This window comes from Camelus dromedarius, chromosome X (assembly GCF_036321535.1).
Source record: "Camelus dromedarius isolate mCamDro1 chromosome X, mCamDro1.pat, whole genome shotgun sequence".
In the NCBI taxonomy this organism is placed as follows: Eukaryota; Metazoa; Chordata; class Mammalia; order Artiodactyla; family Camelidae; genus Camelus; species Camelus dromedarius.
The window spans coordinates 1,112,465-1,136,219 of record NC_087472.1 but is presented as its reverse complement, the minus strand read 5'-3'; the positions used below and the strand labels follow the sequence as shown (position 1 = coordinate 1,136,219).

Below are 23,755 nucleotides of genomic sequence, written 5' to 3'. Positions count from 1 at the left end.
TGAAAGTGCTAGGGAGGAATCTTTCTTTGCCTATTCCAGCTTCTGGTGGCTCCAGGAGTTCTTTGGTTAGCAGCTGCAAAACTGCCTGTCATCAACTGGCCTTCTTCCCTGTGTGTCTGTGTCTAAATCTCCCTCTTCTTATAAGGACACTAGTTATTGGATTTAGGGCCCACCCTAATCCAGCATGACTTTATCTGCATCTGCAAAAATCCTATTTCAAAATAAGGTGACATTTACAAGTTCTGGATAGACATGAATTTCAGGGGGATACTGTTCAACCCACTACATGTAGCAAGGTCAAAAAAAAGCTTATGGTAAACACCCATATACTCACCCCCTAGATTCTGCCATTAACATTTTTCTATCGTTGCTTTATCATACACCTATCTCTGTACTTAAACTTCTCTCCTTTTTTTAATGGAGGGACTGGGGATTGAATACAGGACTTCATGCATGCTAAGCATGCACTCTACCACTGAGCTATAGCCACCCCCTCTCTCCATTTTATTTTTGGTGCATTTCAAACTAAGTTCCAAACTCAGATCACTTCCTCCTAAATAAAACCGTGTACATATCCTTAACAAGAATTCAATATTTGGTTATAGTTATTGGGTTTTTTGCTTGCTTCTAATGGTCACCAATCTGAGAAATCAAAAATGGCACAGAAAAAGGTGAAAGTCTCCTAATTCGTTTGAGGTGGTGTCTCCCATCTTCTGACTCTAGCTGTCATTTTCCTCTCTTAAAGGCAAACTTCGAGAAAGGACAATCTACACCGTGTCTCCACTTCCCCACACTGTCATCGCTCTTGCCAAATTGTTGTTGCTAAGTCCAAGAAAGTTCTCCATCCTCATCTTAACCTGCTTCCTAGCAGTTGACAATGACATTGTTAATCATGGTGTCCTTGAAACTAGGTTTCCCTGGATTTTCCCCTCCTCTCTGATGCTCCTCCTCCTTGCTCACTCTAAGTGCTGGTGTTCCTCCTCTTCTCTCCTCACCTGTGTCAGGTAGGGTTCATCTGCAGGAAAAAAAACCAAACCACTCTTGCTATTTTAAGTGCTGAGAAGATTAAAACGGAGAGGCAAAGCCGCGCCTGTAGGGACTAGTGGAGCAGAGACCACCCTGGCCCCGCCCCACTCCTTCTGCGGGGTCGAAGCCCGAGGCGTCGGCGGGCGGTGGGAACCGGCGGAGCTCGGCCCCACCCCCTTTCCTACTTGGAGCGTGCGCGCCTGGAGACACGTACAGCCAACCAGTGAAAAGGAGCAGCTGTGAGTGGCATTTAGGTCGCCCAATCATCTGGGGGTCTGGAGAGCCGGCTTGCTCCTGGGCCAATGGCGGCTCGAGGCGGAGCTCGGGCGGGGGCGACGGTCACCTGATCTGCGGCGGCAGTGGTGGGTTGAGGCAGTGGAGGCCGAGACGTTATGATGGCGGCGACTGTGGTGGCTCGAGTGCTGGCGGCGACGCGACGGGCCCTGGCGCTCTGGCAGATGCGGTGGCTGCCGCTGGTGCTGGTGCTGGTGACGGTGGCGGCGGCGTCAGAGCAGCAGGTGCCGCTGGTGCTGTGGTCGAGTGACCGGTGAGCGGGGCGGGCCCGGGCGGGCTGCGGTGCGCGCCGCGGCGGCTGGGTGCCCTCGCCCAACTCCGGGGCTGTCCTTGGCGAGAGGCGGCGAGGCCCAGAGGGGGACTGAGCCTTTCTCGGCGGCTCGTAGTGAATCGGCTGGGTCAGAGGTCTAGGTCCTATGCATCAAGCCGGGACCCCGTGGGCTTCGGATTTCAACCCATACACCCCCACTTGACAGCACTTCTTCTGTTCCTTGCCAGAGACTTGTGGGCTCCTGCGGCCGACACCCACGAGGGCCATATCACCAGCGACATGCAGCTCTCTACCTACTTAGACTCCGCCCTGGAGCTGGGCCCCCGCAATGTGCTGCTGTTCCTGCAGGACAAGGTGCGCCTGTCCCAGCCCTTTCTCCCTCCGTTATCAGGAGGCAGGCAGGCCCCCTCCTCCCCAGGACACTGAGGCCCATTCCCCAAGGGAAGCTTCAGTGACCTTGTCCCAACTGTAGGGAGGTGTGGCTCCTGTCTTGAGAAGGCCTGTAGAAGGTTCAGTGAGAATGCTGAGGGCTGGGAAATGGCACCCACTTGATAGGGGAAGTAAAGGGTCAGAGGCCAGATGCCTACTGAGTACCAAACCCTCATCTGAGCTACTCTGCATGGTAGAGACTATTGATCCTGTTTACAGATGAGAAGACAGATGCCCAAGGATGGTCAGTGACTTGCCCAAGGTCACACAGCTAATGGGTGGCACAGTTGTGATTCTAACTGTAACAATCATAAAGAGAGACAGTTGAAAAATGATCACTTACTGAGTCCTTCATTTGCACTATGTTAAGTTGATGTCATTATTTTGGTTTTACTGCCAAAGAAGCTAAAACTTGTAGAGGTACAAGGATTGGCTGAAGTTCCATGGTTTATGCGCACCACACTGGGTTCTCGTCTAAGTTTGTTGGACACCTGCTCACACCCAGCACACTGTTTTCCCTCCCACCCAGGTCTTTCTGTCCCCAAAGCAGACATATAGACCACAGGAAGATTCCAGCGGAGTGTAGGACGGGTGTTTGGGAGGTTATCAAGCCTCTGCTTGTCTGTTCCTCATTGGTGGCCTGTATGGCTCACAGCCCTTGTGGTCTTGCTCCATCGCTCTGTGGGTCTGTAGTCCTTCCGGGAGGTGGTAAATAATGTAATCAGACTGGAACTCAGTTCTAGTTCTACTGACTGACTTTGAGACACATGAAGTAACCTGCAAAAGCCAGTTTCTGCATCTGTAAGATGAAGACGCCACCTCCCTTGGGGCTCTGAGGAGCAGCTCTTATAATCTGTGTAAAACATCAACCTGTCTTTTGGCATTCATTCATTCATTCGTCATGTGGACTACCTGCTGTGTAGCAGGCCTTGACTTTTGGGGACATAGCAGTGAGCAGAATGATCTAAGCCCTCCCCTGAAGAAGCTGATGTTCTTGTGAGAGTGACAGGTAAACGCTCAGCTGGTATGTGATGTAGTCAGCGCTGTAGTCCTCAGAGAGGAAGGAAGCAGGCTAAGGGGCCAGAGTGGCGATGCTGTCGATGCTGTCGAAGATAAAGGTGCTATCTGAGCAGAGGCCGAAGTGGTGGGAGGGATGGAGCCCAGTGGCTGCTGGGGGAAGGGCCTTCCTGGCAGAGGTAACAGCAGGTACAAAAGCCCTGGGCAAGGAGTGCCTCTGGTGAGCCCACGGAAGAGCCAGTGCGGCTGGAGTGTAGTGAGTGGTAGAAAGGATTAGGAGACAGCCAGCCAGGGAGCCAGGAAATGAGGGGGGAGGCAGTTCTAAATGTGACAGGCAGCCTGGGGTGATTTTGAGCAGGGAATGCCTCGAGGACACAGTGGTGGTTCCTAGGCTGTCAGAGTGAGGGCCCAGGCGGCCAGACAGGGTCAGGATTCCTGGCCAGAAGGGAGAGGAGGCCAGGCAAGTGTGTATACTAAACATGATGAGGTTAGGGCAGCTGATTACGGTCCCCTCTAGGCCTAACCGGGGAAGGTTGGAGGAAACTGGGAGTCAAGGGGCAGAAGTCCACCTAGAAGGGCATATCTAGGTCACAGAGGAAAAGGGATGGCGTCGGTGTGACTGTGGTCCAGAGAGCTCAGAAGACTTCAGTGCTTTTTCCAGCATGTCCCGAGATCTTCATCTCTCTCTCCCCTGCCACCAAAACCAGGCGGGGAGGGGACTTCTCACCCTCCTTTGCAAAGGGTCCCACCCAGGCTGGACACTGATGGCTCTAGCTGCAGGTTCTCCTTTTCTCCAGCTTCCATTGGGGGGCCTGTGGTAAATGCTCCTGGCTGCCCCCAAGCCCCCTCCCTGCAGCTTCCCTCTTCCCTCCTCACTTCCTCTTGTGTGTAGGCAGGCGGCTGACTCTTACTCCTGAGGTGACCGCAAGTCAGCTGCGCACAGACTTCCTCCCAACCCCGTGACTGCCTTCCTTGTTCGCTCAGCCCGCCGAGGGGATGCTAGAGGAAAGAAGGAGCCTTTCTCCCCATCTCCCCCGCCATGCACCGTCGCTCACTCTCACCCAGACTAAACATGACTCTAAATGAGGTTTTGCTGGCCCTGAAAATGCACAGGGAAGGCGTCTGGCCCCAGCCCAGCCTTCTGAGGCTGTCTTCCCTGCTTCCCTACTAGCTGAGCATCGAGGACTTCACGGCCTATGGTGGTGTATTTGGAAACAAGCAGGACAGCGCCTTTTCTAACCTGGAGGTGAGAGTCCTCTCCCAGCTGTGAGCCCTGCAGGCCGCCCTGTGCCGCTCCCCCAGCACAGTAAGAACTGTCCTCTGAGGAATCCGAGATGCTGGCTTTAGGGGGTAGAAAGGCCTTAGTGTCGGGGCCAGGGATGTGGAGTGTTTCCCTACTGACCTGGGATGAGACCCTTGTGTGGGCCTGGCTGTGGCTGGCCAGAGAGTTCTGGGGGGCTGGCCCAGGTCTGCTGGTCCCTTGCTCACTCATCCTCCTGCCTCTCCCTGTTCCCAGAATGCCTTGGACCTGGCCCCCTCGTCTCTGGTGCTTCCCGCCGTTGACTGGTATGCGGTCAGCACTCTGACTGCTTACCTGCAGGAGAAGCTCGGGGCCAGTCCCCTGCACGTGGACCTGGCCACCCTTCGGGAGCTGAAGCTCAATGCCAGCCTTCCAGCCTTGCTGCTCATCCATCTGCCCTACACAGCGAGGTACAGACCAGCCTCTGGCCCCAGGGCCCAGAGAAGGGTGAGGCTCTGGGCTTTGGTAGCACAACTCAGCCAAGGAGAACAGCCCTCCTGTTTAGCAACCTGAAGCCCTCCCGGAAGGTACCCTGTATGGCTGGAAAAGGCGGAAAGGGCCTCCAGCAGGGCTGTGACTCAGGAGTCAGTGCCCAGCACTGAGCTCAGCCTATCGGGCCTCCAGAGATGAGGCAGATGTGGGCCTTGCTGATGGGAAGCCAGGTCGCCCAGCGAGGGGCTGCTCGTGGAGCAGGTGGCAGGGCCTTGAGCGGGACAGGGAAGCCAGGGTAGAGGGGCCAGGGGTTCCAGGCAGGGCCATGAGGTGAGTAGAGGTCTGGAGGGAAGAGCTAGCTGGGTGACAGGGCTTTTGGGGAAGGATGGCGGCCTGGAGCTGAAGACACGCGAAGGGATGGATGGGAGGCAGCCTAGGCTGGTAGGGAGCTGTGTGGATTTGGGGCTCTGACCTGCCGTCTCTTCCATAGCTCTGGTCTGATGGCACCGAAGGAAGTCCTCATGGGCAATGGTGAGTGGGGGCAGGGAGGGTGCACGTTTCTGACCTCACCTAGCCCTTGGCCGCAGAGAGCTGGCCGCACTCCTCAGCCCCCCACTCCCAGGGCGGCCCGCCTGCTTCTTGGAGTGACTGGCAGCCAAGCAGGGAAATGCTGGTCTCCAGGCCTCGCCTGCTCCAGTTGGGCCCTGCCTGGCGGAGGTATTGGGCTGTCTGGGGCCTTCTGTGTGGAGCCTGCGAAGCCAGTTTCTACTCAGGCAGTGTGAATCATAGAGACCAGAAACGTTTCAAAAAACAGCTCTGAGGACTAGTCTCTGCTATAGAGGACCGCCACTCCTCATGAAAAGGTCACTGGAGACTTCCTGCAGGCGGATCTGGAGTTTTCTGTACTTGTGGGTCTTTTCTCCCTCTGCTAGGTTGGGGCTCAGCATTAGGGAGTCAGTGGCCTCAGTGGCTGAGGCCGCAGGTGTTGTGGGGGAGCTGGGGTGGGTGGGATGATGAGAAGCAGCTGCTGTTCAAGACCCTGAGTGGGAAGTGAAAACATCAATGAAGGTGGAGGGAGCTGGCCCTGCAGGGGTCTCCATGGCCCACCACAGACGACATGCCAGTTGCACATTGGGGATGGGGACTTCTGGTGCTCCCTGCCTTGACGAGGTGATCCCACCAAGCACCATGGAGAGGGCACCGATGGGGCGTGGGAGAGGGCTTGGCCTGGCTTCTGCTGGCTTCTGCTCTGCAGACACTTTCTAACGGGTGGGGGAGCATGGCCCAAAGTGGCCGCCTGTGACCTGCTTCTCCGCCCTCCCCGTTACCCCTCAGATGAGGTCATCGGGCAGGTGCTGAGCATGCTCAAGTCAGAAGACGTCCCATACACAGCGGCCCTCACGGCGGTCCGCCCTTCCAGGGTATGTGTGCTTCCTCGGGGCCCCAGTGGGAGTGCTCAGAGGCCAGGGGATGAGTCAGCCTGGAGAGGGTGGCAGCTTCTCTGGGCAGGTGTCAGGGGACACGGCTGAACCGCAGAGTCCTGCTTCCTCCTTCCACGTGGCAGCTTCCCACCTAGCCCTGGCAGCCTTACCGGCTGGCATATTTGGACAGTAAGTCCAAGGGTCCCCAAGTTGGAGAGACTAGGAACATCGCAAAGGCTTAGGGGCCAACAGGGAAAAGCTTCCTGAAGGAAGGGCCTTTGAGGATGACCAGTGGGACTTTAGCTGCTCGAAGGAGTGCCCAGTGGGGGCGGCAGGGGCAGGCCACTTGGTTCAAGCTCTGCTCCCAGGGCTGTTGAGAGGCTTGTGGGCTGTTTCTGCAGGTGGCCCGTGATGTAGCCATGGTGGCTGGGGGGCTAGGTCGCCAGCTGCTACAAAGACAGTCGGTGTCGGCTGTGATCCATCCCCCTGTGAGTTACAATGACACTGCCCCCCGGATCCTCTTCTGGGCCCAAAACTTCTCGGTGACATACAAGGAACACTACGAGGATCTGACCTCGCTCACCTTTGGGGTCCAGGATCTCAACCTGACTGGCTCCTTCTGGAATGACTCTGTTGCCAGGTAAGGGCGAAGTACATGCCACTCTGTGTGTGTATGTTGGGGGTGGTGTTCACCATGGGGATGCAGGTGGTATTGCAGGGTGGGGCCGATGGGAGGGCTCTTAGAGTGGGAGTTGCTTAGAGTTCTACCTCTTCATACCTTCTAGTTCTTGGCTGGGACGTTGTTTGTGAACACTTCCCAATCTGGGAACCTGAGGCCTCCCCCTCGAGAAGCCTCAAAGCCCAGCCTGGGCACCTCAGCAACCCCAAAGGGGAGCTGAAAGGAGGGGCCGTGGGCTCAGGGGAACCAGAGGAAGGAGCCCTCAGCTGGAGGTGGGGAACCTGTGTGTTGGCTGCTTCCTGACCTAGAATGTGATGGGGCCTCGGTTTTCCCATCTGTCAAGTGGGGGCGCTGCCTCTTCAGGTGGCTGTGAGGCCCTGGCACAGCTTATGGAGAAGTAGACTTGAGGATGCTGCTCTGAGATGCTTGCGGCCATCCCAGAGCCTGAAAACTCACCTTTTACTCTGACCCTGCAGGCTTGCACTGACCTATGAACAACTCTTTGGTACCACGGTGACATTCAAGTGAGTCCGAAAGGCAGTTGAGGTGTGGGTGGGCTGGTCTGGCTCCGGCCTCTCCCGCTGCCTGACCCCTGCTTGGCCTCCCCAGGTTCATTCTCACCAACCGCTTCTACCCAGTGTCCGCCCGGCACTGGTTTACTATGGAGCGCCTCGAAATCCACAGCAACGGCTCCATCACCGCCTTCAACGCCTCCCAGGTGACGGGGCCCAGCATCTACTCCTTCCGCTGTGAGCACGTCAGCGGCGCCAACAAGGATGGCGATCTCCTGGTGCCTGGCACACAGCCCTCCCCCTGGCAGATCACTTTTCAGGACTTCCAGGTCGGCATGGGGAGGGATGGAGCCTTGAGGTGGGCAGGGAGCCTGGACTGGAGATAGCAGGGCTGATAGAGTGGGGAGGGAACAGAGGCCTGAAGAGGCTGTGTCCTTTGGGTTTGGCCTTGGGCTCAGGAATGTAGTTGTGAGTCCTGTCCACATGAAGTGCCCATCCCGTGAGATTTGGGTTGCCCACTAGCTTGGGAACCCCAGCCCTCACTGGGCCTCCTTTTGTGGGGGCACTCGGTCCTTTCTGTCCCCCAGATCCAGGCCTTCAACGTGACGGGGGAACAGTTCTCCTACGCCAGCGACTGTGCCGGCTTCTTCTCCCCGGGCATCTGGATGGGGCTGCTCACCTCCCTCTTCATGCTCTTCATCTTCACCTACGGCCTGCACATGATTCTCAGCCTCAAGACCATGGACCGTTTTGACGACCACAAGGGCCCCACTATCTCTCTGACCCAGATTGTGTGACCCTGCGCCTGTGAGGGGTTGAGGGCATCGTGATGTCTGGGTTGTCACTTTCCCACCTTAAAGTGTGCTGGACAGAAGGGCTTCCCCTGTTCCTACCATAGCATGAGTCCCCAGTTCCCCTTGGCCTGTCTGGCTGCCTGTTCAGCCCGCTGAGGGTCTCCCCTGGGCTGCCCCCTCCCCATCTCTACCAACAAGGTGTATATATTCTGAACAGATAGTAAACAAATCCCCTAGGCTTGGTCATTGTGAGGGAAAATCGTGTGAGTTCTAAGCCCCCTCCTCCTTCCCCTTTTTCCTTATTTATTCTCTTTTCTCCACCTTCACCCTTGCTGTTTATAGTGCTTTTGTGTAACCAGTGCTCCCTCCTCAGGCTTTATGGGGCTCCTTGCAGTAGCCAGGAGCTGGAGGTTCCCTAAGTTCGGGGAGGGGGTGTGTGGAAGTACTATTTAACTGTCTGTTTTGCTTGGCTGGCATTATTGTCTTTTGGTGATGTGCTAACAATAAGCAGTACAGTGGGGCTTATTTCTTTGGCCTGAGAAGGAAAGGACCTCCATTCAGGTTGGGCTGGGTGTGATCACTGGGTTTATGGCATATTCTTGCCAGGATTGCCTGGCAGGAGCCTGGGGTGCTCCTGGTTTCCTTCCTAATAAAATAAAGACCGGTCGCCATGCTTGAGCCTCTTGTCACTTATTTTTGCGCTGGGCGCAAGGATGCGCTGGGCTGAGGGCTGAGGGCAGCGGAAGGAGACGCCCGGATGTAGCTGTACCCTAGCCAGGCCAAGCGGGAGGCGGGAAGGTCCGTCCTGCTGGCTGCCTTTCCCCACGACCGGGAGGGTCTTTAGCAAGCTGGGCCTCTAACGGGAGGGGATGCAGCGCTCGGTGGGCAGGGGTGGAGGAAGGGCAGAGGTGGTTAGCACGTGAGGGGGAGACGGCCGCGACAATGGTCGTCCCCATATCCCTAGAGGGGCAGCCTCGGGATGCCGCAGCGGCGCGCACCCAGGCCGCGGGGCCGCGCTGAGCCTCCCGAGGGGCGGGGCGCGCGCGGCTCCCGCGCAGGGATCTCTCGCGGGCCGCAGCACCGGCTGTCGGCCCGCCCCGCCCGCCCCGCCCCGCACCGCCGCGCTCCCCTCTGGGCCCCTGGCGAGCGGCGCCACCCTCGGAGCTGTGCTGGTGCAGGGACCCGCGTCCCAGTAACCCTCCCGGGAGGCCAGCTGGGGAGGCGGTGGCCCCGGTCGGGCACGGCGGGGGTGGGGAGGGGCCGGGACTCTTTGACGCGGCGGAGGGGTCGGGCGGCGGCCGGTGCGCCGCCATCTTTGGTTCAGTGCGGCGGCGGTGGCGGCGGCGGCGGCGGCGGCGGCGGCGGCGGAGGAGGCTGTGGTGAAGGAGGAGGAGCCGACGGGCGCTGGCACCGAGGCCTGATCATGGATGAGGAATATGATGTGATCGTGCTGGGGACCGGCCTCACCGTAAGTGCAGCCTCCGGCGCTCGGGGCCCCTCATCGCCTTCTCCTCCCAGCGATGCTGCAGCCCCTGGCCCCATCCTCCCGTCGTTGACTTCGCGGCGCTGCCACCCCCGGCTTTCGGGTTCCCGAAAAGACAGCCCCGTGCCCATTCCCCCTCGACGTATCCTCTACTCACCGCCTTGGTCTGTCTGCAGAGTGGCCCCCTTCCTGGCCTCCTCCTCCCCGATTCCCTGGGCCCCGATCCCCGGCCCCTCCCGTCCTCCCTCTCCCAGCTTGCAGAGCTGGAAAACGGACCCCGACTTGGTCCGAGGTCTCTGGATGCTCCCTGACCCCGCCCACCAGGCCCCCACCCATCGCCCGCCCAGCATCACCTTCCCTCTTGGGCTAATTCTGTTGGGGATGTTGTAGTACCTCGGGTCAGGGGGCCTCGCCAAGGTGGGCCCTCATCCTTCCTCCCGGTTCTCAGGGGGCCCAGGGAATGTTCCAGAAGGAACAGCAGTGGGGGCAGTCACCACATTCCCGTTCCCCCACCCCAGTTTCCCATGGAGACCTCAGGCTGAGTAGTATTTGCAGCCTTTGTCCTTGGGCTGATGACAGTGACTAGTGAGGGTGTTTACCCTCCCCCAAATCCCTATGGACCGCCGCCCTGAGGGGTGCATCCTCCTTAGTCCCTCCCGAGGCTGGAAAGGCTCAGGGTCAGGGGCTCCTGCCCTTTGAGGAAAGAACAGCCTAGGGTAGGGCCTGTGATTTTGAGGCCTGCTGAGCCTTTCTTCACTTCCGTTTTGGGTCCCCTTCCTTGTCCAAATAGGTCTTATCTGCGGCTCGTTGTGTCTTATTTGTCTTTTTGTGGGGCTCTCCGTAGACAGGTGCTTTTCTTGGTGTCTTGGTTGCTGGAAGGCCCGGTGTGGGTCTGCTGGGTACTCTCCTCCTTGTTCACTGTTTTGCCTAACAAGGTTATAAAAGGAAACCATGGTAAAATGAAGCATCTCCCCCAATTTTAGACAAGGTGACCAGCCAGGGGTAGAAGGAGCTGTCCGTCAGGGTAGAGTCCTTTTAGCTTTGCTCTCCTCTTGGGTTTGGGGGTGGGGAGCACATCAGGGCTGCTGGAGGGAACATGGGTGGGTGGGAGTGCAGCGAATGTCACCCCTCCCCTAGGAATGTATCCTGTCGGGTATCATGTCTGTGAATGGGAAGAAGGTGCTGCACATGGACCGGAACCCCTACTACGGGGGCGAGAGCTCGTCCATCACACCCTTGGAGGAGGTAGGCTGTTGGGGCCTGGGCGCATCACTCCTGCACCTCTGGCCTAGGGTGCCAAGCTGCTCCCCAGCTTCTGTGGGCAGAGGGATGGGAGAGGGAGGGGGTGGTCTTTGAGGTGTCTCTTTTTCTCTCTCCTGCTTGTAGCTGTATAAGCGTTTCCAGTTGCTGGAGGGGCCCCCTGAGGCGATGGGCCGGGGCAGAGACTGGAACGTTGACCTGATCCCCAAATTCCTCATGGCCAATGGTGAGGGAGACAAAGGAGCTATTGTAGGGGGTGACTGGGACGACCACGGGGGGGGGGTCACACTCCAGACCAGCTAGAGCTCCTGAAGGGAGCCATGCTGATGTCGCTTCCGCTGCACCTCCCGCAGGGCAGCTGGTGAAGATGCTGCTGTACACGGAGGTGACGCGCTACCTGGACTTCAAGGTGGTGGAGGGCAGCTTTGTCTACAAAGGGGGCAAGATCTACAAGGTGCCGTCCACCGAGACTGAAGCCTTGGCTTCCAGTGAGTGTGGGTCCCCTGAGGCAGAGAATCATGGAGAGGGGGCAGCCGTTCAGAGCAGGGGGCTCCTTGCCCAATATCACATCCCCCTGGTAGTCCCAGAAGCCCGTTACTCTGTGTTCCCTCTTCTGCCCTGGGCCGTGCCTCACACTGGTTGTCAGGAGGGAAGCGCACACGCAGAGGGGATATGGCGGCCTTGGAAGACATCAGCCTCTGACAGACGGGGCTCCGCCTGGTCAGTGAAGCATCCCCAAGTGTCGGAGCCAGGAGGGCCTCAGAGCCTGTCCAGCCCCACCGGCTTATGGTGCAGATGGGGAAGCTGAGGCCGAGCAGCACAGAGGAGTTAACCTCAGGTCACATGGTGCTCAGAGAGGGAGCTAGGGTGCCTGCTTTCTCAGCCCGCCTGGCGGGGAGGAGAGGTTCATGTTCTGTGGTGCAAAGGTTCTTTTCATGTCACCTGCGCAGATCTGATGGGCATGTTTGAGAAGCGGCGCTTCCGCAAGTTTCTGGTGTTTGTGGCAAACTTTGATGAGAATGACCCCAAGACCTTCGAGGGCGTCGACCCACAGAGCACCAGCATGCGAGATGTCTACCGGAAGTTTGACTTGGGCCAGGATGTCATCGACTTCACTGGCCACGCCCTGGCGCTCTACCGCACTGATGAGTGAGGGGCAGCTGGCTTGGCAAACCCCCCCCCCTCCAGCCTGCACCCTGCCTGCCCCGCTCCTGCCTGCTGCTCCCTCAGCCCGCCCCGTGCACTGCTTCTCAGCCACATGCTTGCTCACCTGTCGCCTTTTCTGTCTCTTCCCTGCGTTTGACCCAGAGTCTTTTCCAGGCCATTGAGGGTGGTGGGAAGGCTGGCCTGGTGCCTTGGTTGGGGTGAACTAGGGGGTCCTGCTGTTGGAGCCTCCTCTGACCCTGTTCCCCCAGCTACTTGGACCAGCCCTGTCTTGAGACCATCAACCGTATCAAGTTGTACAGCGAGTCTCTGGCCCGGTACGGCAAGAGCCCCTATCTCTACCCGCTCTACGGCCTTGGCGAGCTGCCCCAGGGCTTTGCAAGGTGAGGGCGTAGCTTTTTTCAGTTGGCGGTACCAGTGGGACTGAGGCCAGGTTCAGGAACTGCCCCCTCGAGCATCTCTGGAGCATTTTCTACTTTCCCATCGTGGTCTTGGTTTACTTCACACTACCCTCAAGTGATGGCACCACAGCAGGGCGTCAAAGTCTGGAGTCGAAGAACCACAAACAGGCTTGCTTGGCTCCCAGCTTGAGTCAGGCAACACTCAGACTGGGCTCAGCACCTTGAAACCTTGAGATGGGGGTTCTCCGGTGCCCTTCACTCCGCTCCCCAGAACATTTCCGGGAGGAGCCATACCCTCATGCCACCCTTGTCCTAGCCCCATGCAGAGTTTTCTGGGCTTAGGCTCCAGAGAGGAAGGAGCACTTCACAGTCAGTCCTGAGTTTGTGGCAGTGACAGCTGGGAAGAACCACCGGGTCTTCTGAGCTCTGCTGGCCTGGGGCAGCCTTCTCAGCACCTCTGTGCTGGTGGGAGTCAGGGCAGTAGCACTGGTCTCCAGTTCCCCTGGGAGGGCGCCTTCACCTTCACTCTCCCTGTCCCAGATTGAGTGCCATCTACGGGGGAACATACATGCTGAACAAGCCTGTGGACGACATCATCATGGAGAATGGCAAGGTGGTGGGCGTGAAGTCCGAGGGAGAGGTGAGCCCTCCCCAAGGTGCAGGCCCGATGGCCTGGGCGGGGCTTGGTCTTCTCCTTAGAGGCTTTCTTCCCAGTGACCCTGGCTCTGTGGGGTCTGCTGCTACTCAGCCCTGAGGGCCTCGAGCCAGAACTCCAGAAGGAGACTAGATAGCTGTTCCTCCTGGCAGACGTCTGTGCATATCAGGGCTGCTCCCTGAGGTACAGGAGGAAGCTGTAGCTGTGGGAAGGGTGGTGGTCTCGCCTGCCAGAGCTGCCAGCCCTCTCTGTGGGCCCTGCCCCATGAACACCTCAGGGTGTGGCTGGATATGGACAAGGCCTTTGGTGCTTTCACAGGTGGCCCGCTGCAAGCAGCTGATCTGTGACCCCAGCTACATTCCAGACCGCGTGCGGAAGGCCGGCCAGGTCATCCGTATCATTTGTATCCTCAGCCACCCCATCAAGAACACCAATGACGCCAACTCCTGCCAAATCATCATTCCTCAGAACCAGGTCAATAGGAAGTCAGGTAGGCCAAGCCCCACGTGACTTCGCCCAGTGCATTCTCTTTGAGGGGTTCAGCCTCTCCCTGTCAGCCTTGGGGCTGGCTCTCTGCCTGATCCCTCCAGAGAAGAACAGGGACCCACAGCACAGTCCCTGCAACTGGAGGCCCTAAGAATTGGGTGGCTTGGACTCTTCCCTTCCGTGAGGGCAGCAGCTTCGATGCTGTCCACTCTGTGGGGCTGGGGAGGGGTGGGCGGGCCTGAATTAAGCCCAGCCCCGAGGAGCCCCCTATGTGCCCGTGTTAACGGAGCCCTTCTGGCTGGCAGACATCTACGTGTGCATGATCTCCTACGCACACAACGTGGCCGCGCAGGGCAAGTACATCGCCATCGCCAGCACCACCGTGGAGACCGCAGAGCCCGAAAAGGAGGTCGAGCCGGCCCTGGAGCTGCTGGAGCCCATTGACCAGAAGTGAGGGGCTGGGGGGAGGAAGGGAGCCAAGGAGACAGAGGGTGGGGATCGGGGAGGGCAAGGCTGGTGGTGAGACCTGCCTCATCCCCTCCATCTGTCCCTCAGATTTGTGGCCATCAGTGACTTGTATGAGCCCATCGATGATGGTTCTGAGAGCCAGGTAAGCAGCCTGTCCTGGCCGCGGCCCCTGGCTGTGTGCTCAGGGCCCCTGTCCAGCTCACCTCGGGCCCCGGATTCTGGCTGTTTCCAGGTGTTCTGTTCCTGCTCCTATGATGCCACCACACACTTTGAGACAACCTGCAATGACATCAAAGACATCTACAAGCGCATGACAGGCTCCGCTTTTGACTTTGAGAACATGAAGCGCAAACAGAATGATGTCTTTGGAGAAGCTGACCAGTGATTGCTGACTCCCGCCCCAGCCCCTGCGGCCCTCTCCCCCAATCCGAGTCTGTTCTTGAGGGCTGGGGAGATGCGCGTGGCTGGGCATTCCTGTTTCCAGCATCCTCTGCTTCCCCCACCACATTCCTGTCACCCACTTCATTGATTCACTGACCAAATCCTTAACCTTAGTGATGGTTTGGGAGATGGGGGTTGGTTAGTATCCTCTTTCTCGGCCCTTCCTTATCTAGGGAAAAGAGAGTTCCTCTCCTTGCGTGTGTCTCTTCCCCCCACCTCTAATTCTTCTGCTCTGTTTGGGAAGAACATGGAGGAAAAGCTTACTTCTGCCCCCACCGCTCTTACCCCCACTGTAGTGGCCTTTGGAGATGCCCCCTGCCTCCCCCCACCAACTCTTATGTGTTGGAGAGAAGGGGCCCTCCCAGCACAAAGTTGCATTCCTTTCCCTATCCAACTCCTGTAATTTATTCTAATTTATTAACTTCAGCCCACCGTGTCTAAGAAGGGAGCACTGTGCCCCTCAGCCGCACCTTGTGGTGCGGCCTCAGGCTGTGGAGCGGCTACCCTGGCCTGACCCTCCTGACCCTAGCCACCCTGGCATAGCCTAGGAAGGGAGAGGACTTGGTGTGGCCCCGTTGGAGGTTGATCTTATTTTTGTTTCTTGTCTTTGTGTCCGCTGGTACTTGCTGAGAGAAAAGATACGTGAGCAAAGCAGAAAGAGGTGGGAAAATGGACCCAAACCCCGTGTGCCCTGCCCGCCCTGTTCCTTTCCCTTCGTGGTGGGAAACCCTTATCTTGCAAAAGTGAATGTGTCCCCTTCCCCAGCCTCTAGTGTATTTCACAGAAGACAAAACCTCCCAATAAAACTGTGTTGAAACCTGAGCCCAGATACTTAGTTTTACTTCCCAAAAGCTGCCTAAGGGGCCAGGTCTTGGCTCCCTGGGCCATCATGCTCTCCTACCCAAGTTTGGGACTGTGTGTAGCTTAGTTTTGCTGCTGATGGCTGTAAAAAAAAAGTGACATTCTTCATCAGGGAATTGCAGAGCTCCTGAACGGAAAGGGCCTATACAGAGGAAACAGGTCACATCACCCTGCCCAAGGCCACCCAGGGAATCAGTGCTGATACCAGGACTACAACCCTTGGGGATCAGTGGGAAATGGGGGAGAGGGGTCTGGCCTGGGGTGGGGTGGGGGTTGAAGTGGAGGAAGCAAAGGGGCGGGATTCCTGCCTTCAGGTCAAGAAGGAGGGGGGAGAGGGGACTAAGGCCCAGCCTCGTGGTCTGCGGAAATGAGGGACTGGGGCCCAGTCTTGGGAGGGGAGTCGAGGTCAAGGAAGCAGGGGGAACCGTGGTGACTTCAGGTGGGGAGGCAGCAAGGGGGTTGAGGGGCTCTGACCTTGGGTCGGGATCAACATCAATAAAGTGAAGGGCCCCGGGGCCCAGTCCTGGGGTCAACAGGAGGAAGTAGGACTGAGGACCCAGGCTCAGGCCAGGGGTTATCGTTGAGAAACGGATGGGGAACTAAGGAAACGAGGGACCGGCATCCAGGCTCCGGTTTCCCGGGGCGGGATGCGGGGGGGGGGGGGGGCTGGCTTCCGGGGGCGGGGCTGCCGGGGGTCACGTGCCGGGGCGGGGCGCCCGCGCGTACCCTGGTGGCCGACGTCACGGCCCGGGCGTCAGCTGACTGCACGGCCGCCGCCGCCGCGGCTCCTGAGATTCGGCCGGGCCGTTGTCGCCGTCGCTGTCGCCGCCGCCGCCATGGCTCAGTACAAGGGTGCAGCGAGCGAGGCGGGCCGCGCCATGCACCTGATGAAGAAGCGGGAGAAGCAGCGCGAGCAGATGGAGCAGATGAAGCAGAGGATCGCCGAGGTGCGGGCCGGGCCGGGGCGCCACGGAGCATGCGCGCAGTCCGCCGCCCTGGCTCCCCGGGGTCCCGCGCGACCCCGGGCGGCGGGCGCAGAGCGCGGGCGGCGAGCCGGGGTGGGACCCTTGCTCGCTGATCTCCAGCAAGGGGCAGCAGTGAGCCGGCGACAGTCTGCTCATCTGTAAAATGGGCCCAGAAGGCTGAGACGAGCTAGGTTGTGACAAGCCTCCAAATGGAGGGAGCCACAGTCAGTAATTCCATTGTTGGCATTGGGGCGACCCTTGAGGGCACAGAGCATCCTGTTTCTGGCCCCTCAGCCCTGAGAGTCAGGCCTCTGCCCAGATCAAGTGGATACCAGGAAGGGCAGGCCTCTGGCCACTGAGGCTCATTCCAGAGCCCTTTTCACCGGACAAAGGCAAGCAGGAGCGTCTGCGGTGCTAGCGGTTCACTAAGGGCTTCAGTGAGTGGCCCACGGTGGTGGGCAGTCAGGAAGGAAGGAGCCCTCTGCTTGGGCCTTTGGGGGAGACTCCATGAAAGAGCACAGACTTGGCGCAAGGGGAGAGCAGGCTCCTACCTTAGGAAGCCAGGCCCAAGGAAGTGGTTGCACACCGAGGCCCAGTTTTGCCTCGGTTCACACTCGTGCCCCAGTCCTGCTGTCTCTCTGTGGACTCTGTGGCCAGCCAGAGGTACATTTCTCTGCTGGCCACCTTCTTTGGAGGCTGCTGGCCAGAGAGGGACCTACGTGGTACCAAGCGAGATGGGGCTGGGCTGGAGCCAGGAGGCCTCATGGGAAGCTGTTGGCAACATTTGAGGCCAAGAGAGAGCAACATTGCTCAGTGAGGGACTAGGCCCCTCGGCCACTCTCCTCTCCCTCCTGTCACTCCTGGGTTTGGGTCTCCAGAGCTTCAATTTAAAGGCTGGGTATGAGAAACACCGAAGGCAGGTAGGACCCATGGCTCCAGGCCACCGAGTGAGCTCTGCTTTCCTGTGGGAGATGTGCAGGGGCCAGAGATAGTGGGGAAATGGCCCCGTTTGGCTCCCTCAGCACTGGAAGAGCCTCTCACAGCCCCCACGGAACCTTCCACCCACCAAGGAAAGGAGAAATGTCTTTCCCATGATCACATCATAGTGAGTCCAGGGACAGATCTGTGACTAGAACCCAGGCCCCCACTTCCATGGTGGCCATCGCCGCTGCTCTCTCTCCGGGACAGGAGAACATCATGAAATCCAATATTGACAAGAAGTTCTCTGCACACTATGACGCCGTGGAGGCAGAGCTCAAGTCCAGCACCGTGGGTGAGCAGAATGCTAGTGGTACCCTCCCCTGGCCTGAGGCCTGCTGCTTGGCTGGCTCTGGGTGACCAACTCTCACCCCCATGTCTGCTCACTTCGCAGGTCTGGTGACCCTGAATGACATGAAGGCGAAGCAGCAGGCACTGGTGAAGGAGCGGGAGAAGCAGCTGGCCAAGAAGGAGCAGTCGAAGGAGCTGCAGCTGTGGGTTCTCTCCTCCCAGCCAGCAGCTGTCCACCCAAGATGTAGCTCCTGCTGAGATGGCGGGGATGGGGATGGGACAGGCGGCTCCTGCACGTTGAAGGGGGGACCCTGTTTCATAATCAGAGCCCTGCCGATGAACTGGGAGTGCCCCAGGGCAGTAGGACTCCTCTGGCTCTGGGTCAGGGGAGGGGCCTCGGGGGTTGGGGTGTGCGTGATGGCCGTTTGTGCCTTGGCAGGAAGCTGGAGAAACTGCGAGAGAAGGAGCGCAAGAAGGAGGCCAAGCGGAAGATCTCCAGCCTGTCCTTTACACTGGAGGAAGAAGAGGAGGCAGGCGAGGAGGAGGAAGAGGTGGTCATGTATGAGGAGGAGCTGGAAAGGGAAGGTGAGTGCAGGCTTGGGGGACCAGGGAAGGGCCCTGCTGGCAGAGCTGTGTCCTGGATCCTGGCTTGAGAGTGAAGAAGGACATCTACCGCCCAGTGCCGATCGACCGCTGCATTCGTGGTCTCAAACCTCCTGAGTCCGGACAGGAGAGAAAGGGAGACGTCTTCGCAGTGTGCAGAGCTGAGGGGGGGGCTTGCTCTCAGTGGCAGAGTGCGTCAGAACCCAGTATGCCGTCTCTGGGCAGGGGTGTGGGGTCTTCAGTGCAAGAGGATGCCAGACAGGCTGATGCCCGATCATGAAGGTTCTAGAAGCTGCTCTTCATTCGTGCCACAGAGGATGGACAGCGGAGAAGAGATGATCTAGACCAGGTTGGCCAGTAGAACTTTCCAGAATGATGGAAACGTTCATGTTTGGGTGGCCACTGAGCATGTTGCTTGTGTGACTAGGGCGCCAGACTGTTCATTCTGTTTGATTAATTTCAGTGGAAGTTGACACAACTGCAGAAATTAAGTGGCTATCAGTTGGACAGTGCAGGTCTTGCCCGATGGAACAAGGGGCACCAGGGACAACTCGGGAAGGCTGCTGAGCAAGGACAAAGCCGTCATGGGGCCCCTGTGTGCCGTGCACCTGCCTCCCAGCCGAGGCGGATGGCCAGAAGCCGGCCACTGTCCCTGTCCTTGTGGGAGTCAGACGGGTCAGCGTGTACCTTGCCGGTGCCCCAGGCCAGCCCAGGGCTCAGAGGAAGCGCCCCATGGGGGCGGGGGAGGACAGGGATGGGACAGGATGAGGGGAGTTTCATTAGAACCCAGAGAGATGAGGGGGTGGGGGAGTGTGTGCAGTCAAGAGATGAGCGTGCCCAGAAGCGGAGCAGGCAGGAGTGGACACACTTGAGAACTTGGGAGGGTGTGTTGCAGGCCTGGGCTGGTTTAGAAAGCCTGATGGCCAGGGAATGGTATGGAGAAGAACCGAGACAGGGGATGGCTGCATGGCTTGGGGACTGGCTGGCTGTCATAGCTTTGATGGCAACAGCCACTGCTGTCAGGAGGAAGTGCCTGCCAGCCTCCCAGGGGAAGCACCCGGGGCTCCCTTTAGTACTGTTTAGTAAAAGTGAGTATCTAGCAACATTTGGCATCTGAAACATCACCGTTGGCAGGTCAGTTGCGTTCAGCGGGAGCTGCACATGTCACTGGGGCGTTGTGAGCGCTTCCTCCCTTGGGAGCTTTGTTTTGGGGGCCCAACCATGGGTAGCTGGTGTGGGAGTTTTGTAAATTCTCTAGGCTCTGGAACCCCTGCCCTGGTGTGTGGGGGCATCTTCTAGGTCCGTGGTTCTCAAAGAGTGCTGCAGGGACCCCTGGGGGTCTCTGAGACCCTTTCAGGGGGGTCTGCAAGGTCAAAACTGTTTTCATAATCGTGCTAAGATACTCTCAGCCTGTCGCACTCTTATGTTTTCATGGCTGTGTGGTGGAGTTTTCCAGAGGCCAAGTGACGTGGCATGACGCCATCCCTCTGACAGCTGATGGAGTGGGTGCTCTCATTTTCTTGGGTCCTTGTTTGAGTGTCCAGGGTGCCAAGACCATCCAGTTGAAGAATCACTGTTCTAGTTCATCTGCATCCTCACTGGGGAAACTGGCTCTGGCACTGGTGGCCATGGGACTTTGGGCTTCCATTTCTTCACCTGGTAAAAAGAAATGTCGTTCCTTTTGGAGGTTGTTTTGAGGAGCAGATGAGACATCAGCTATGTGACCATGAGAGCACAGCTCCTGGCATGGAGGGGCCCCTCCCTGAGCATCCACCCCTCTGTGGATGCCCTGCCCCTCAGTGCAAAGGGCCTTCTCTGCATCAGACGCTGGTACTGAGGCCTTCCGTCCCCTGAGGCACTCCAGGTCATAGCTGATGGGAAGAACGAGGTACCCCGTCTCCTGTTCAGCTTTTGCTGGTGGAGACCAAGGTGAAGGCTCCTTGCCAAGGGTGCTTTTTATAAAGGTTTCCATAGGTGCTATGAAGAAGACTGCGCAGGCCACTGTGGCTGGGAGCAGAGGGTGGTGCGTCCCAGCCAGGACTGTCCAAGAAGTGTCCAGGGTGGTTGCGTTTGAGCTGAGGCCTGAGTGACAAAGGTCCAGGGTGCCCCAGAAGAGCTGACTCCTGTGTTTCCTTTTGCTTCAGAAGTCACCACAAAGAAGAGGAAACTGGGGAAGAACCCAGATGTGGACACCAGCTTCCTGCCTGACCGAGACCGGGAGGTAAAGGCAGCCTGACCCTGTGCGGGGCAGAGGCCTTTGCTTAAGGAGCGGGGCCTGGCGTGTGCCCTCAGCAGCCCGGGGCCTCCCTCCGTTGCCCGATTTCCTCTTGCAGGAGGAGGAGAATCGGCTCCGGGAAGAGCTCCGGCAGGAGTGGGAAGCCAAGCAGGAGAAGATCAAGAGTGAGAGCTCCCTGGGTGGGATATGCGGGCCGGCGCTGGGGCGCCAGGTCAGCGGGAGGCCAGGGCTGGGGGCGGCTCAGGCTCTCCTGCCGCAGTCCTCTGGGCAGTGCTTTGAGCCCCAGGGAGCTGGCAGGGAGCAGGGACCCCTGGGTCTGTAGGCCAAGAGGCAGTTCTGTTTTGTAGGCGAGGAGATCGAAATCACTTTCAGTTACTGGGATGGCTCTGGACACCGGCGAACAGTCAAGGTAGGCGGTGTGGGGCCTGCACCCCATTCTACATGCCTCTCGGGTGCAGCCTGCTTTGCATTCAGTGGGAAGGGACTTTCAATCCTGATAAAACCCGCAGGTCCCTTTGTGTGGGTGGCCCCTGGGGAGTCTGGGGAGAGCAGGGAAGAGGGCTCGGCCCCCTGTAGGGGTCATGAGGGTTCTGGGACCCCTGCAGGCCACTGCCTTCTCGAGAACCCTTCTCCAGGTTTCCATCTTCCCTTCCTGACTTCTTGGTTCCCTGCACACCTGTCCTCCGGCCGCTCTTGCAGATGAAAAAGGGCAACACAATGCAGCAGTTCCTGCAGAAGGCGCTGGAGATCCTACGCAAAGACTTCAGTGAGCTCAGGTGGATGCCTGGGCGTGTCTGGGCGTGTCTGAGTGTGTGCACGGGGCCCTTGGCGGCTGCAGCTGTGGTCTCAGTCCTGGTGCCAGAGACCGCAGTGGTGGCTGCTGCTCATGGCATGCTGGGCGCTGGGCTCCTGCGAGGAAGGTCAGGCTCCCTTTCCATCCCTCTCACCATGGGGACCTCAGCTGGGAGCACCTGCCCCATTTCTCTAGCCCAGAGGTGGAGGACGGGGGCGCTAGCTCCGGGTGCACCGGACCTTGCAGGCAGCCTCACAGCATCTTTGTTCCACACCCTCCTGCCTTTCTCCTTCAGGTCAGCAGGAGTGGAGCAGCTCATGTACATCAAGGAGGACCTAATCATACCCCACGTGAGTCCCTTCTCCTCCTGCAGCCCCGGGAGGGCAGGGTGGCAGCGGGAGGGTCACAGGCTTCGGCGTGCCTCAGAGCTTTGAGGGAGAGCCCCCACTTCACTCTGGGTGGGTGGGCGGGCAGGAGAGGCTGAGACGGGTCATCAGTAGTCACTTTCCCACCTTTGGCCCCTAGCACCACAGCTTTTACGACTTCATTGTCACCAAGGCACGAGGAAAGAGTGGTGAGTGCGCCTGGTGCAGCCCCCCCTTCCCCGAAACTGGCCCCCAGCCTCGCAGGGCAGAGGTATGAGGGTGGGTTGACCCTTTCTCCCCTGCAGGGCCTCTCTTTAACTTCGATGTTCACGACGATGTGCGGCTGCTCAGCGACGCCACAGTGGAGAAGGATGAGGTACTGTGGTGCGGGGGCGCTGGGCGGGTTGGGGAGGAGAAGGCAAGCCCCGGGTGGCCCTGAGCTGGGTGGCCCTGAGCCGCAGAGCCTGGCCCTTCTCCCTTCCCCAGTCGCACGCAGGCAAGGTGGTGCTGAGGAGCTGGTATGAGAAGAACAAGCACATTTTCCCCGCCAGCCGCTGGGAGCCCTACGACCCCGAGAAGAAGTGGGACAAGTACACGGTAAGGAAGCCCCTCGAGCTGTGGGCGGGAGGCAGCCTGGCCAGGGCTTGGCGCGCCGCCCGGAGAAGACCAGAGACGGAGACGACACCCCCTGCTCCTCCCCACAGATCCGGTGAAGGTGGAGGTGCATGGTCCCCCTTTCCCCGCGGCTCCAGGACTCCGGGCGCCTGGCCCTCTCTCTGAGACAGGACGGGCCGATCATCTGCTGCCCCGGTGCTGTCATTTACTGCTTTTTTCTTTTATGATAAAGAAACGTCCATGTCAGTTGGAGCACCTGCACTGTTTCATTGAAAAAATTTTTTTTACCGAGATAAAACTCGCATAATGTGAAATTCACCATTTTGACCACTGGCAAGTGTACCATTCAGGGTTATTTAGTACATTCACACTGTTGTGAGTCACCCCAAAAGGAGCCCCCACATCTGTTAGCAGTACCCCCCAGCCCCTCGCACCCCCAGACTACTTTCTGTCTGGATGGATTTGCCTGTTCTGGAAGTTTCACATAAATGGAATGATATGATGTTTCTGCTCTTTGTATCTTCCAAGAAACTGTTTTTGGCAGGGGTGGGAGGGTGGAAGGGGACTGGATGGGAAACTGAGTCTGTGGAGGTAGGAGGGGGCATCTGCAAGGCAGCCGGTCCTCACAGGGGCGTGGGCACAGTGGTGCAGTTCATCACTGTGGGTAGGAGGGACATTCCTCCTCGGGCCTCCCTCCCGGGCCCCTGGGCTCCTTTTGTGTCTCCGAGCTGCCCATTCCACAAGGGCCATGGCTGTCCTATGGCTCCCAGCCACCCGATGTCCCCCACCACAGCATCTCTCCCCGGTGACGGCCCGGGAAGGCATGGTGGTTGCCCTGTACTCACTGCTTGCTCACCCCACCTAGGCTGGCTGTGCTCACAGCCCCACATGGGGAATCTGGCCTGAGGGTGCGTGCCCCTGCCTCCTGCCCCCACCTCAGCAGTCAACTCCCCCAGTTCCCCTTGCCTGACACCTAGCTCAGGGGACAGGGGACAGGCCCTGGCTGGCGGGGTGCACCCTAGCTCTGAGTCTAGCCCCACCTCCCTAGCAAATGTGCAGATTTGACGGTGGTGGGCCCTGCTGGGTACAGCAGCTCCTGTGCCCTCCTCCTCCAGTGGGCAGGGCCCTGTGTCCTGTTCACCTGGGGCCCAGGGAGGCCTGTCTGGCAGATAAGAGCTCTCACTCCAGCTCCCTCACCATGCATCTAGGGCAGGACCATTTGTGGTCATGTGGGAGAGGGGATGGGATGCCAGAGCGCCTGGGGCATAGCAGAGAGGGGTGGCCAAGCCTCACCTGAGGTCCTGGATGTTGGGGACAACTCTGAGGACCTCAATGGGGCCTTTTGTTGGGTTCCAGGAAACCTGGAGAAGGGATCATCTGGCCTGTGCCAACCTCCTGCTGCCCTCTTTGAGAAGCCACCAAAGAGCAGGCTTCCTGGTGAAGGGAGCCCCTCAGGTGGCTCACCCAGTGGCGGACGATTTCTGGAAAACAAGCCCCTTGAAGCCCAATTGTGGG

At 58.7% G+C, this 23,755-nt stretch overlaps 3 protein-coding genes across 4 annotated transcripts; all 3 read left to right on the top strand.

The window, feature by feature from the left end:
• Positions 1 to 1,380: 1,380 nt before the first annotated feature.
• On the top strand, positions 1,381 to 8,853 carry ATP6AP1 (ATPase H+ transporting accessory protein 1). The gene is made up of 10 exons (XM_031445481.2): positions 1,381 to 1,573; positions 1,819 to 1,945; positions 4,209 to 4,283; positions 4,554 to 4,747; positions 5,260 to 5,300; positions 6,105 to 6,190; positions 6,592 to 6,830; positions 7,346 to 7,393; positions 7,479 to 7,710; positions 7,969 to 8,853. The coding sequence occupies exons 1-10, from the start codon at positions 1,419 to 1,421 to the stop codon at positions 8,176 to 8,178; spliced, it is 1,407 nt and encodes a 468-aa protein (XP_031301341.1). The 5' UTR covers positions 1,381 to 1,418; the 3' UTR covers positions 8,179 to 8,853.
• A 633-nt stretch (positions 8,854 to 9,486) lies between these two features.
• On the top strand, positions 9,487 to 15,355 carry GDI1 (GDP dissociation inhibitor 1). The gene is made up of 11 exons (XM_031445482.2): positions 9,487 to 9,643; positions 10,796 to 10,903; positions 11,045 to 11,144; positions 11,272 to 11,406; positions 11,869 to 12,067; positions 12,334 to 12,465; positions 13,024 to 13,123; positions 13,457 to 13,628; positions 13,930 to 14,074; positions 14,180 to 14,234; positions 14,325 to 15,355. Exons 1-11 carry the CDS (start codon positions 9,599 to 9,601, stop codon positions 14,475 to 14,477), a joined length of 1,344 nt encoding a protein of 447 aa, XP_031301342.2. The 5' UTR covers positions 9,487 to 9,598; the 3' UTR covers positions 14,478 to 15,355.
• Positions 15,356 to 16,142: 787 nt separating this feature from the next.
• Positions 16,143 to 22,742, top strand: FAM50A (family with sequence similarity 50 member A). 2 transcript variants are annotated; one of them, XM_031446208.2, is made up of 13 exons: positions 16,143 to 16,341; positions 17,548 to 17,632; positions 17,732 to 17,831; positions 18,068 to 18,213; positions 20,376 to 20,452; positions 20,565 to 20,646; positions 20,815 to 20,876; positions 21,167 to 21,243; positions 21,556 to 21,610; positions 21,786 to 21,834; positions 21,931 to 22,001; positions 22,112 to 22,222; positions 22,330 to 22,742. In XM_031446208.2, the coding sequence occupies exons 1-13, from the start codon at positions 16,231 to 16,233 to the stop codon at positions 22,336 to 22,338; spliced, it is 1,035 nt and encodes a 344-aa protein (XP_031302068.2). In that variant the 5' UTR covers positions 16,143 to 16,230; the 3' UTR covers positions 22,339 to 22,742. The 2 variants fall into 2 exon arrangements, with proteins under 2 accessions (XP_031302068.2, XP_031302069.2); XM_031446209.2 differs by having other exon boundaries at positions 16,145 to 16,341; positions 20,565 to 20,631.
• Positions 22,743 to 23,755: the final 1,013 nt, after the last annotated feature.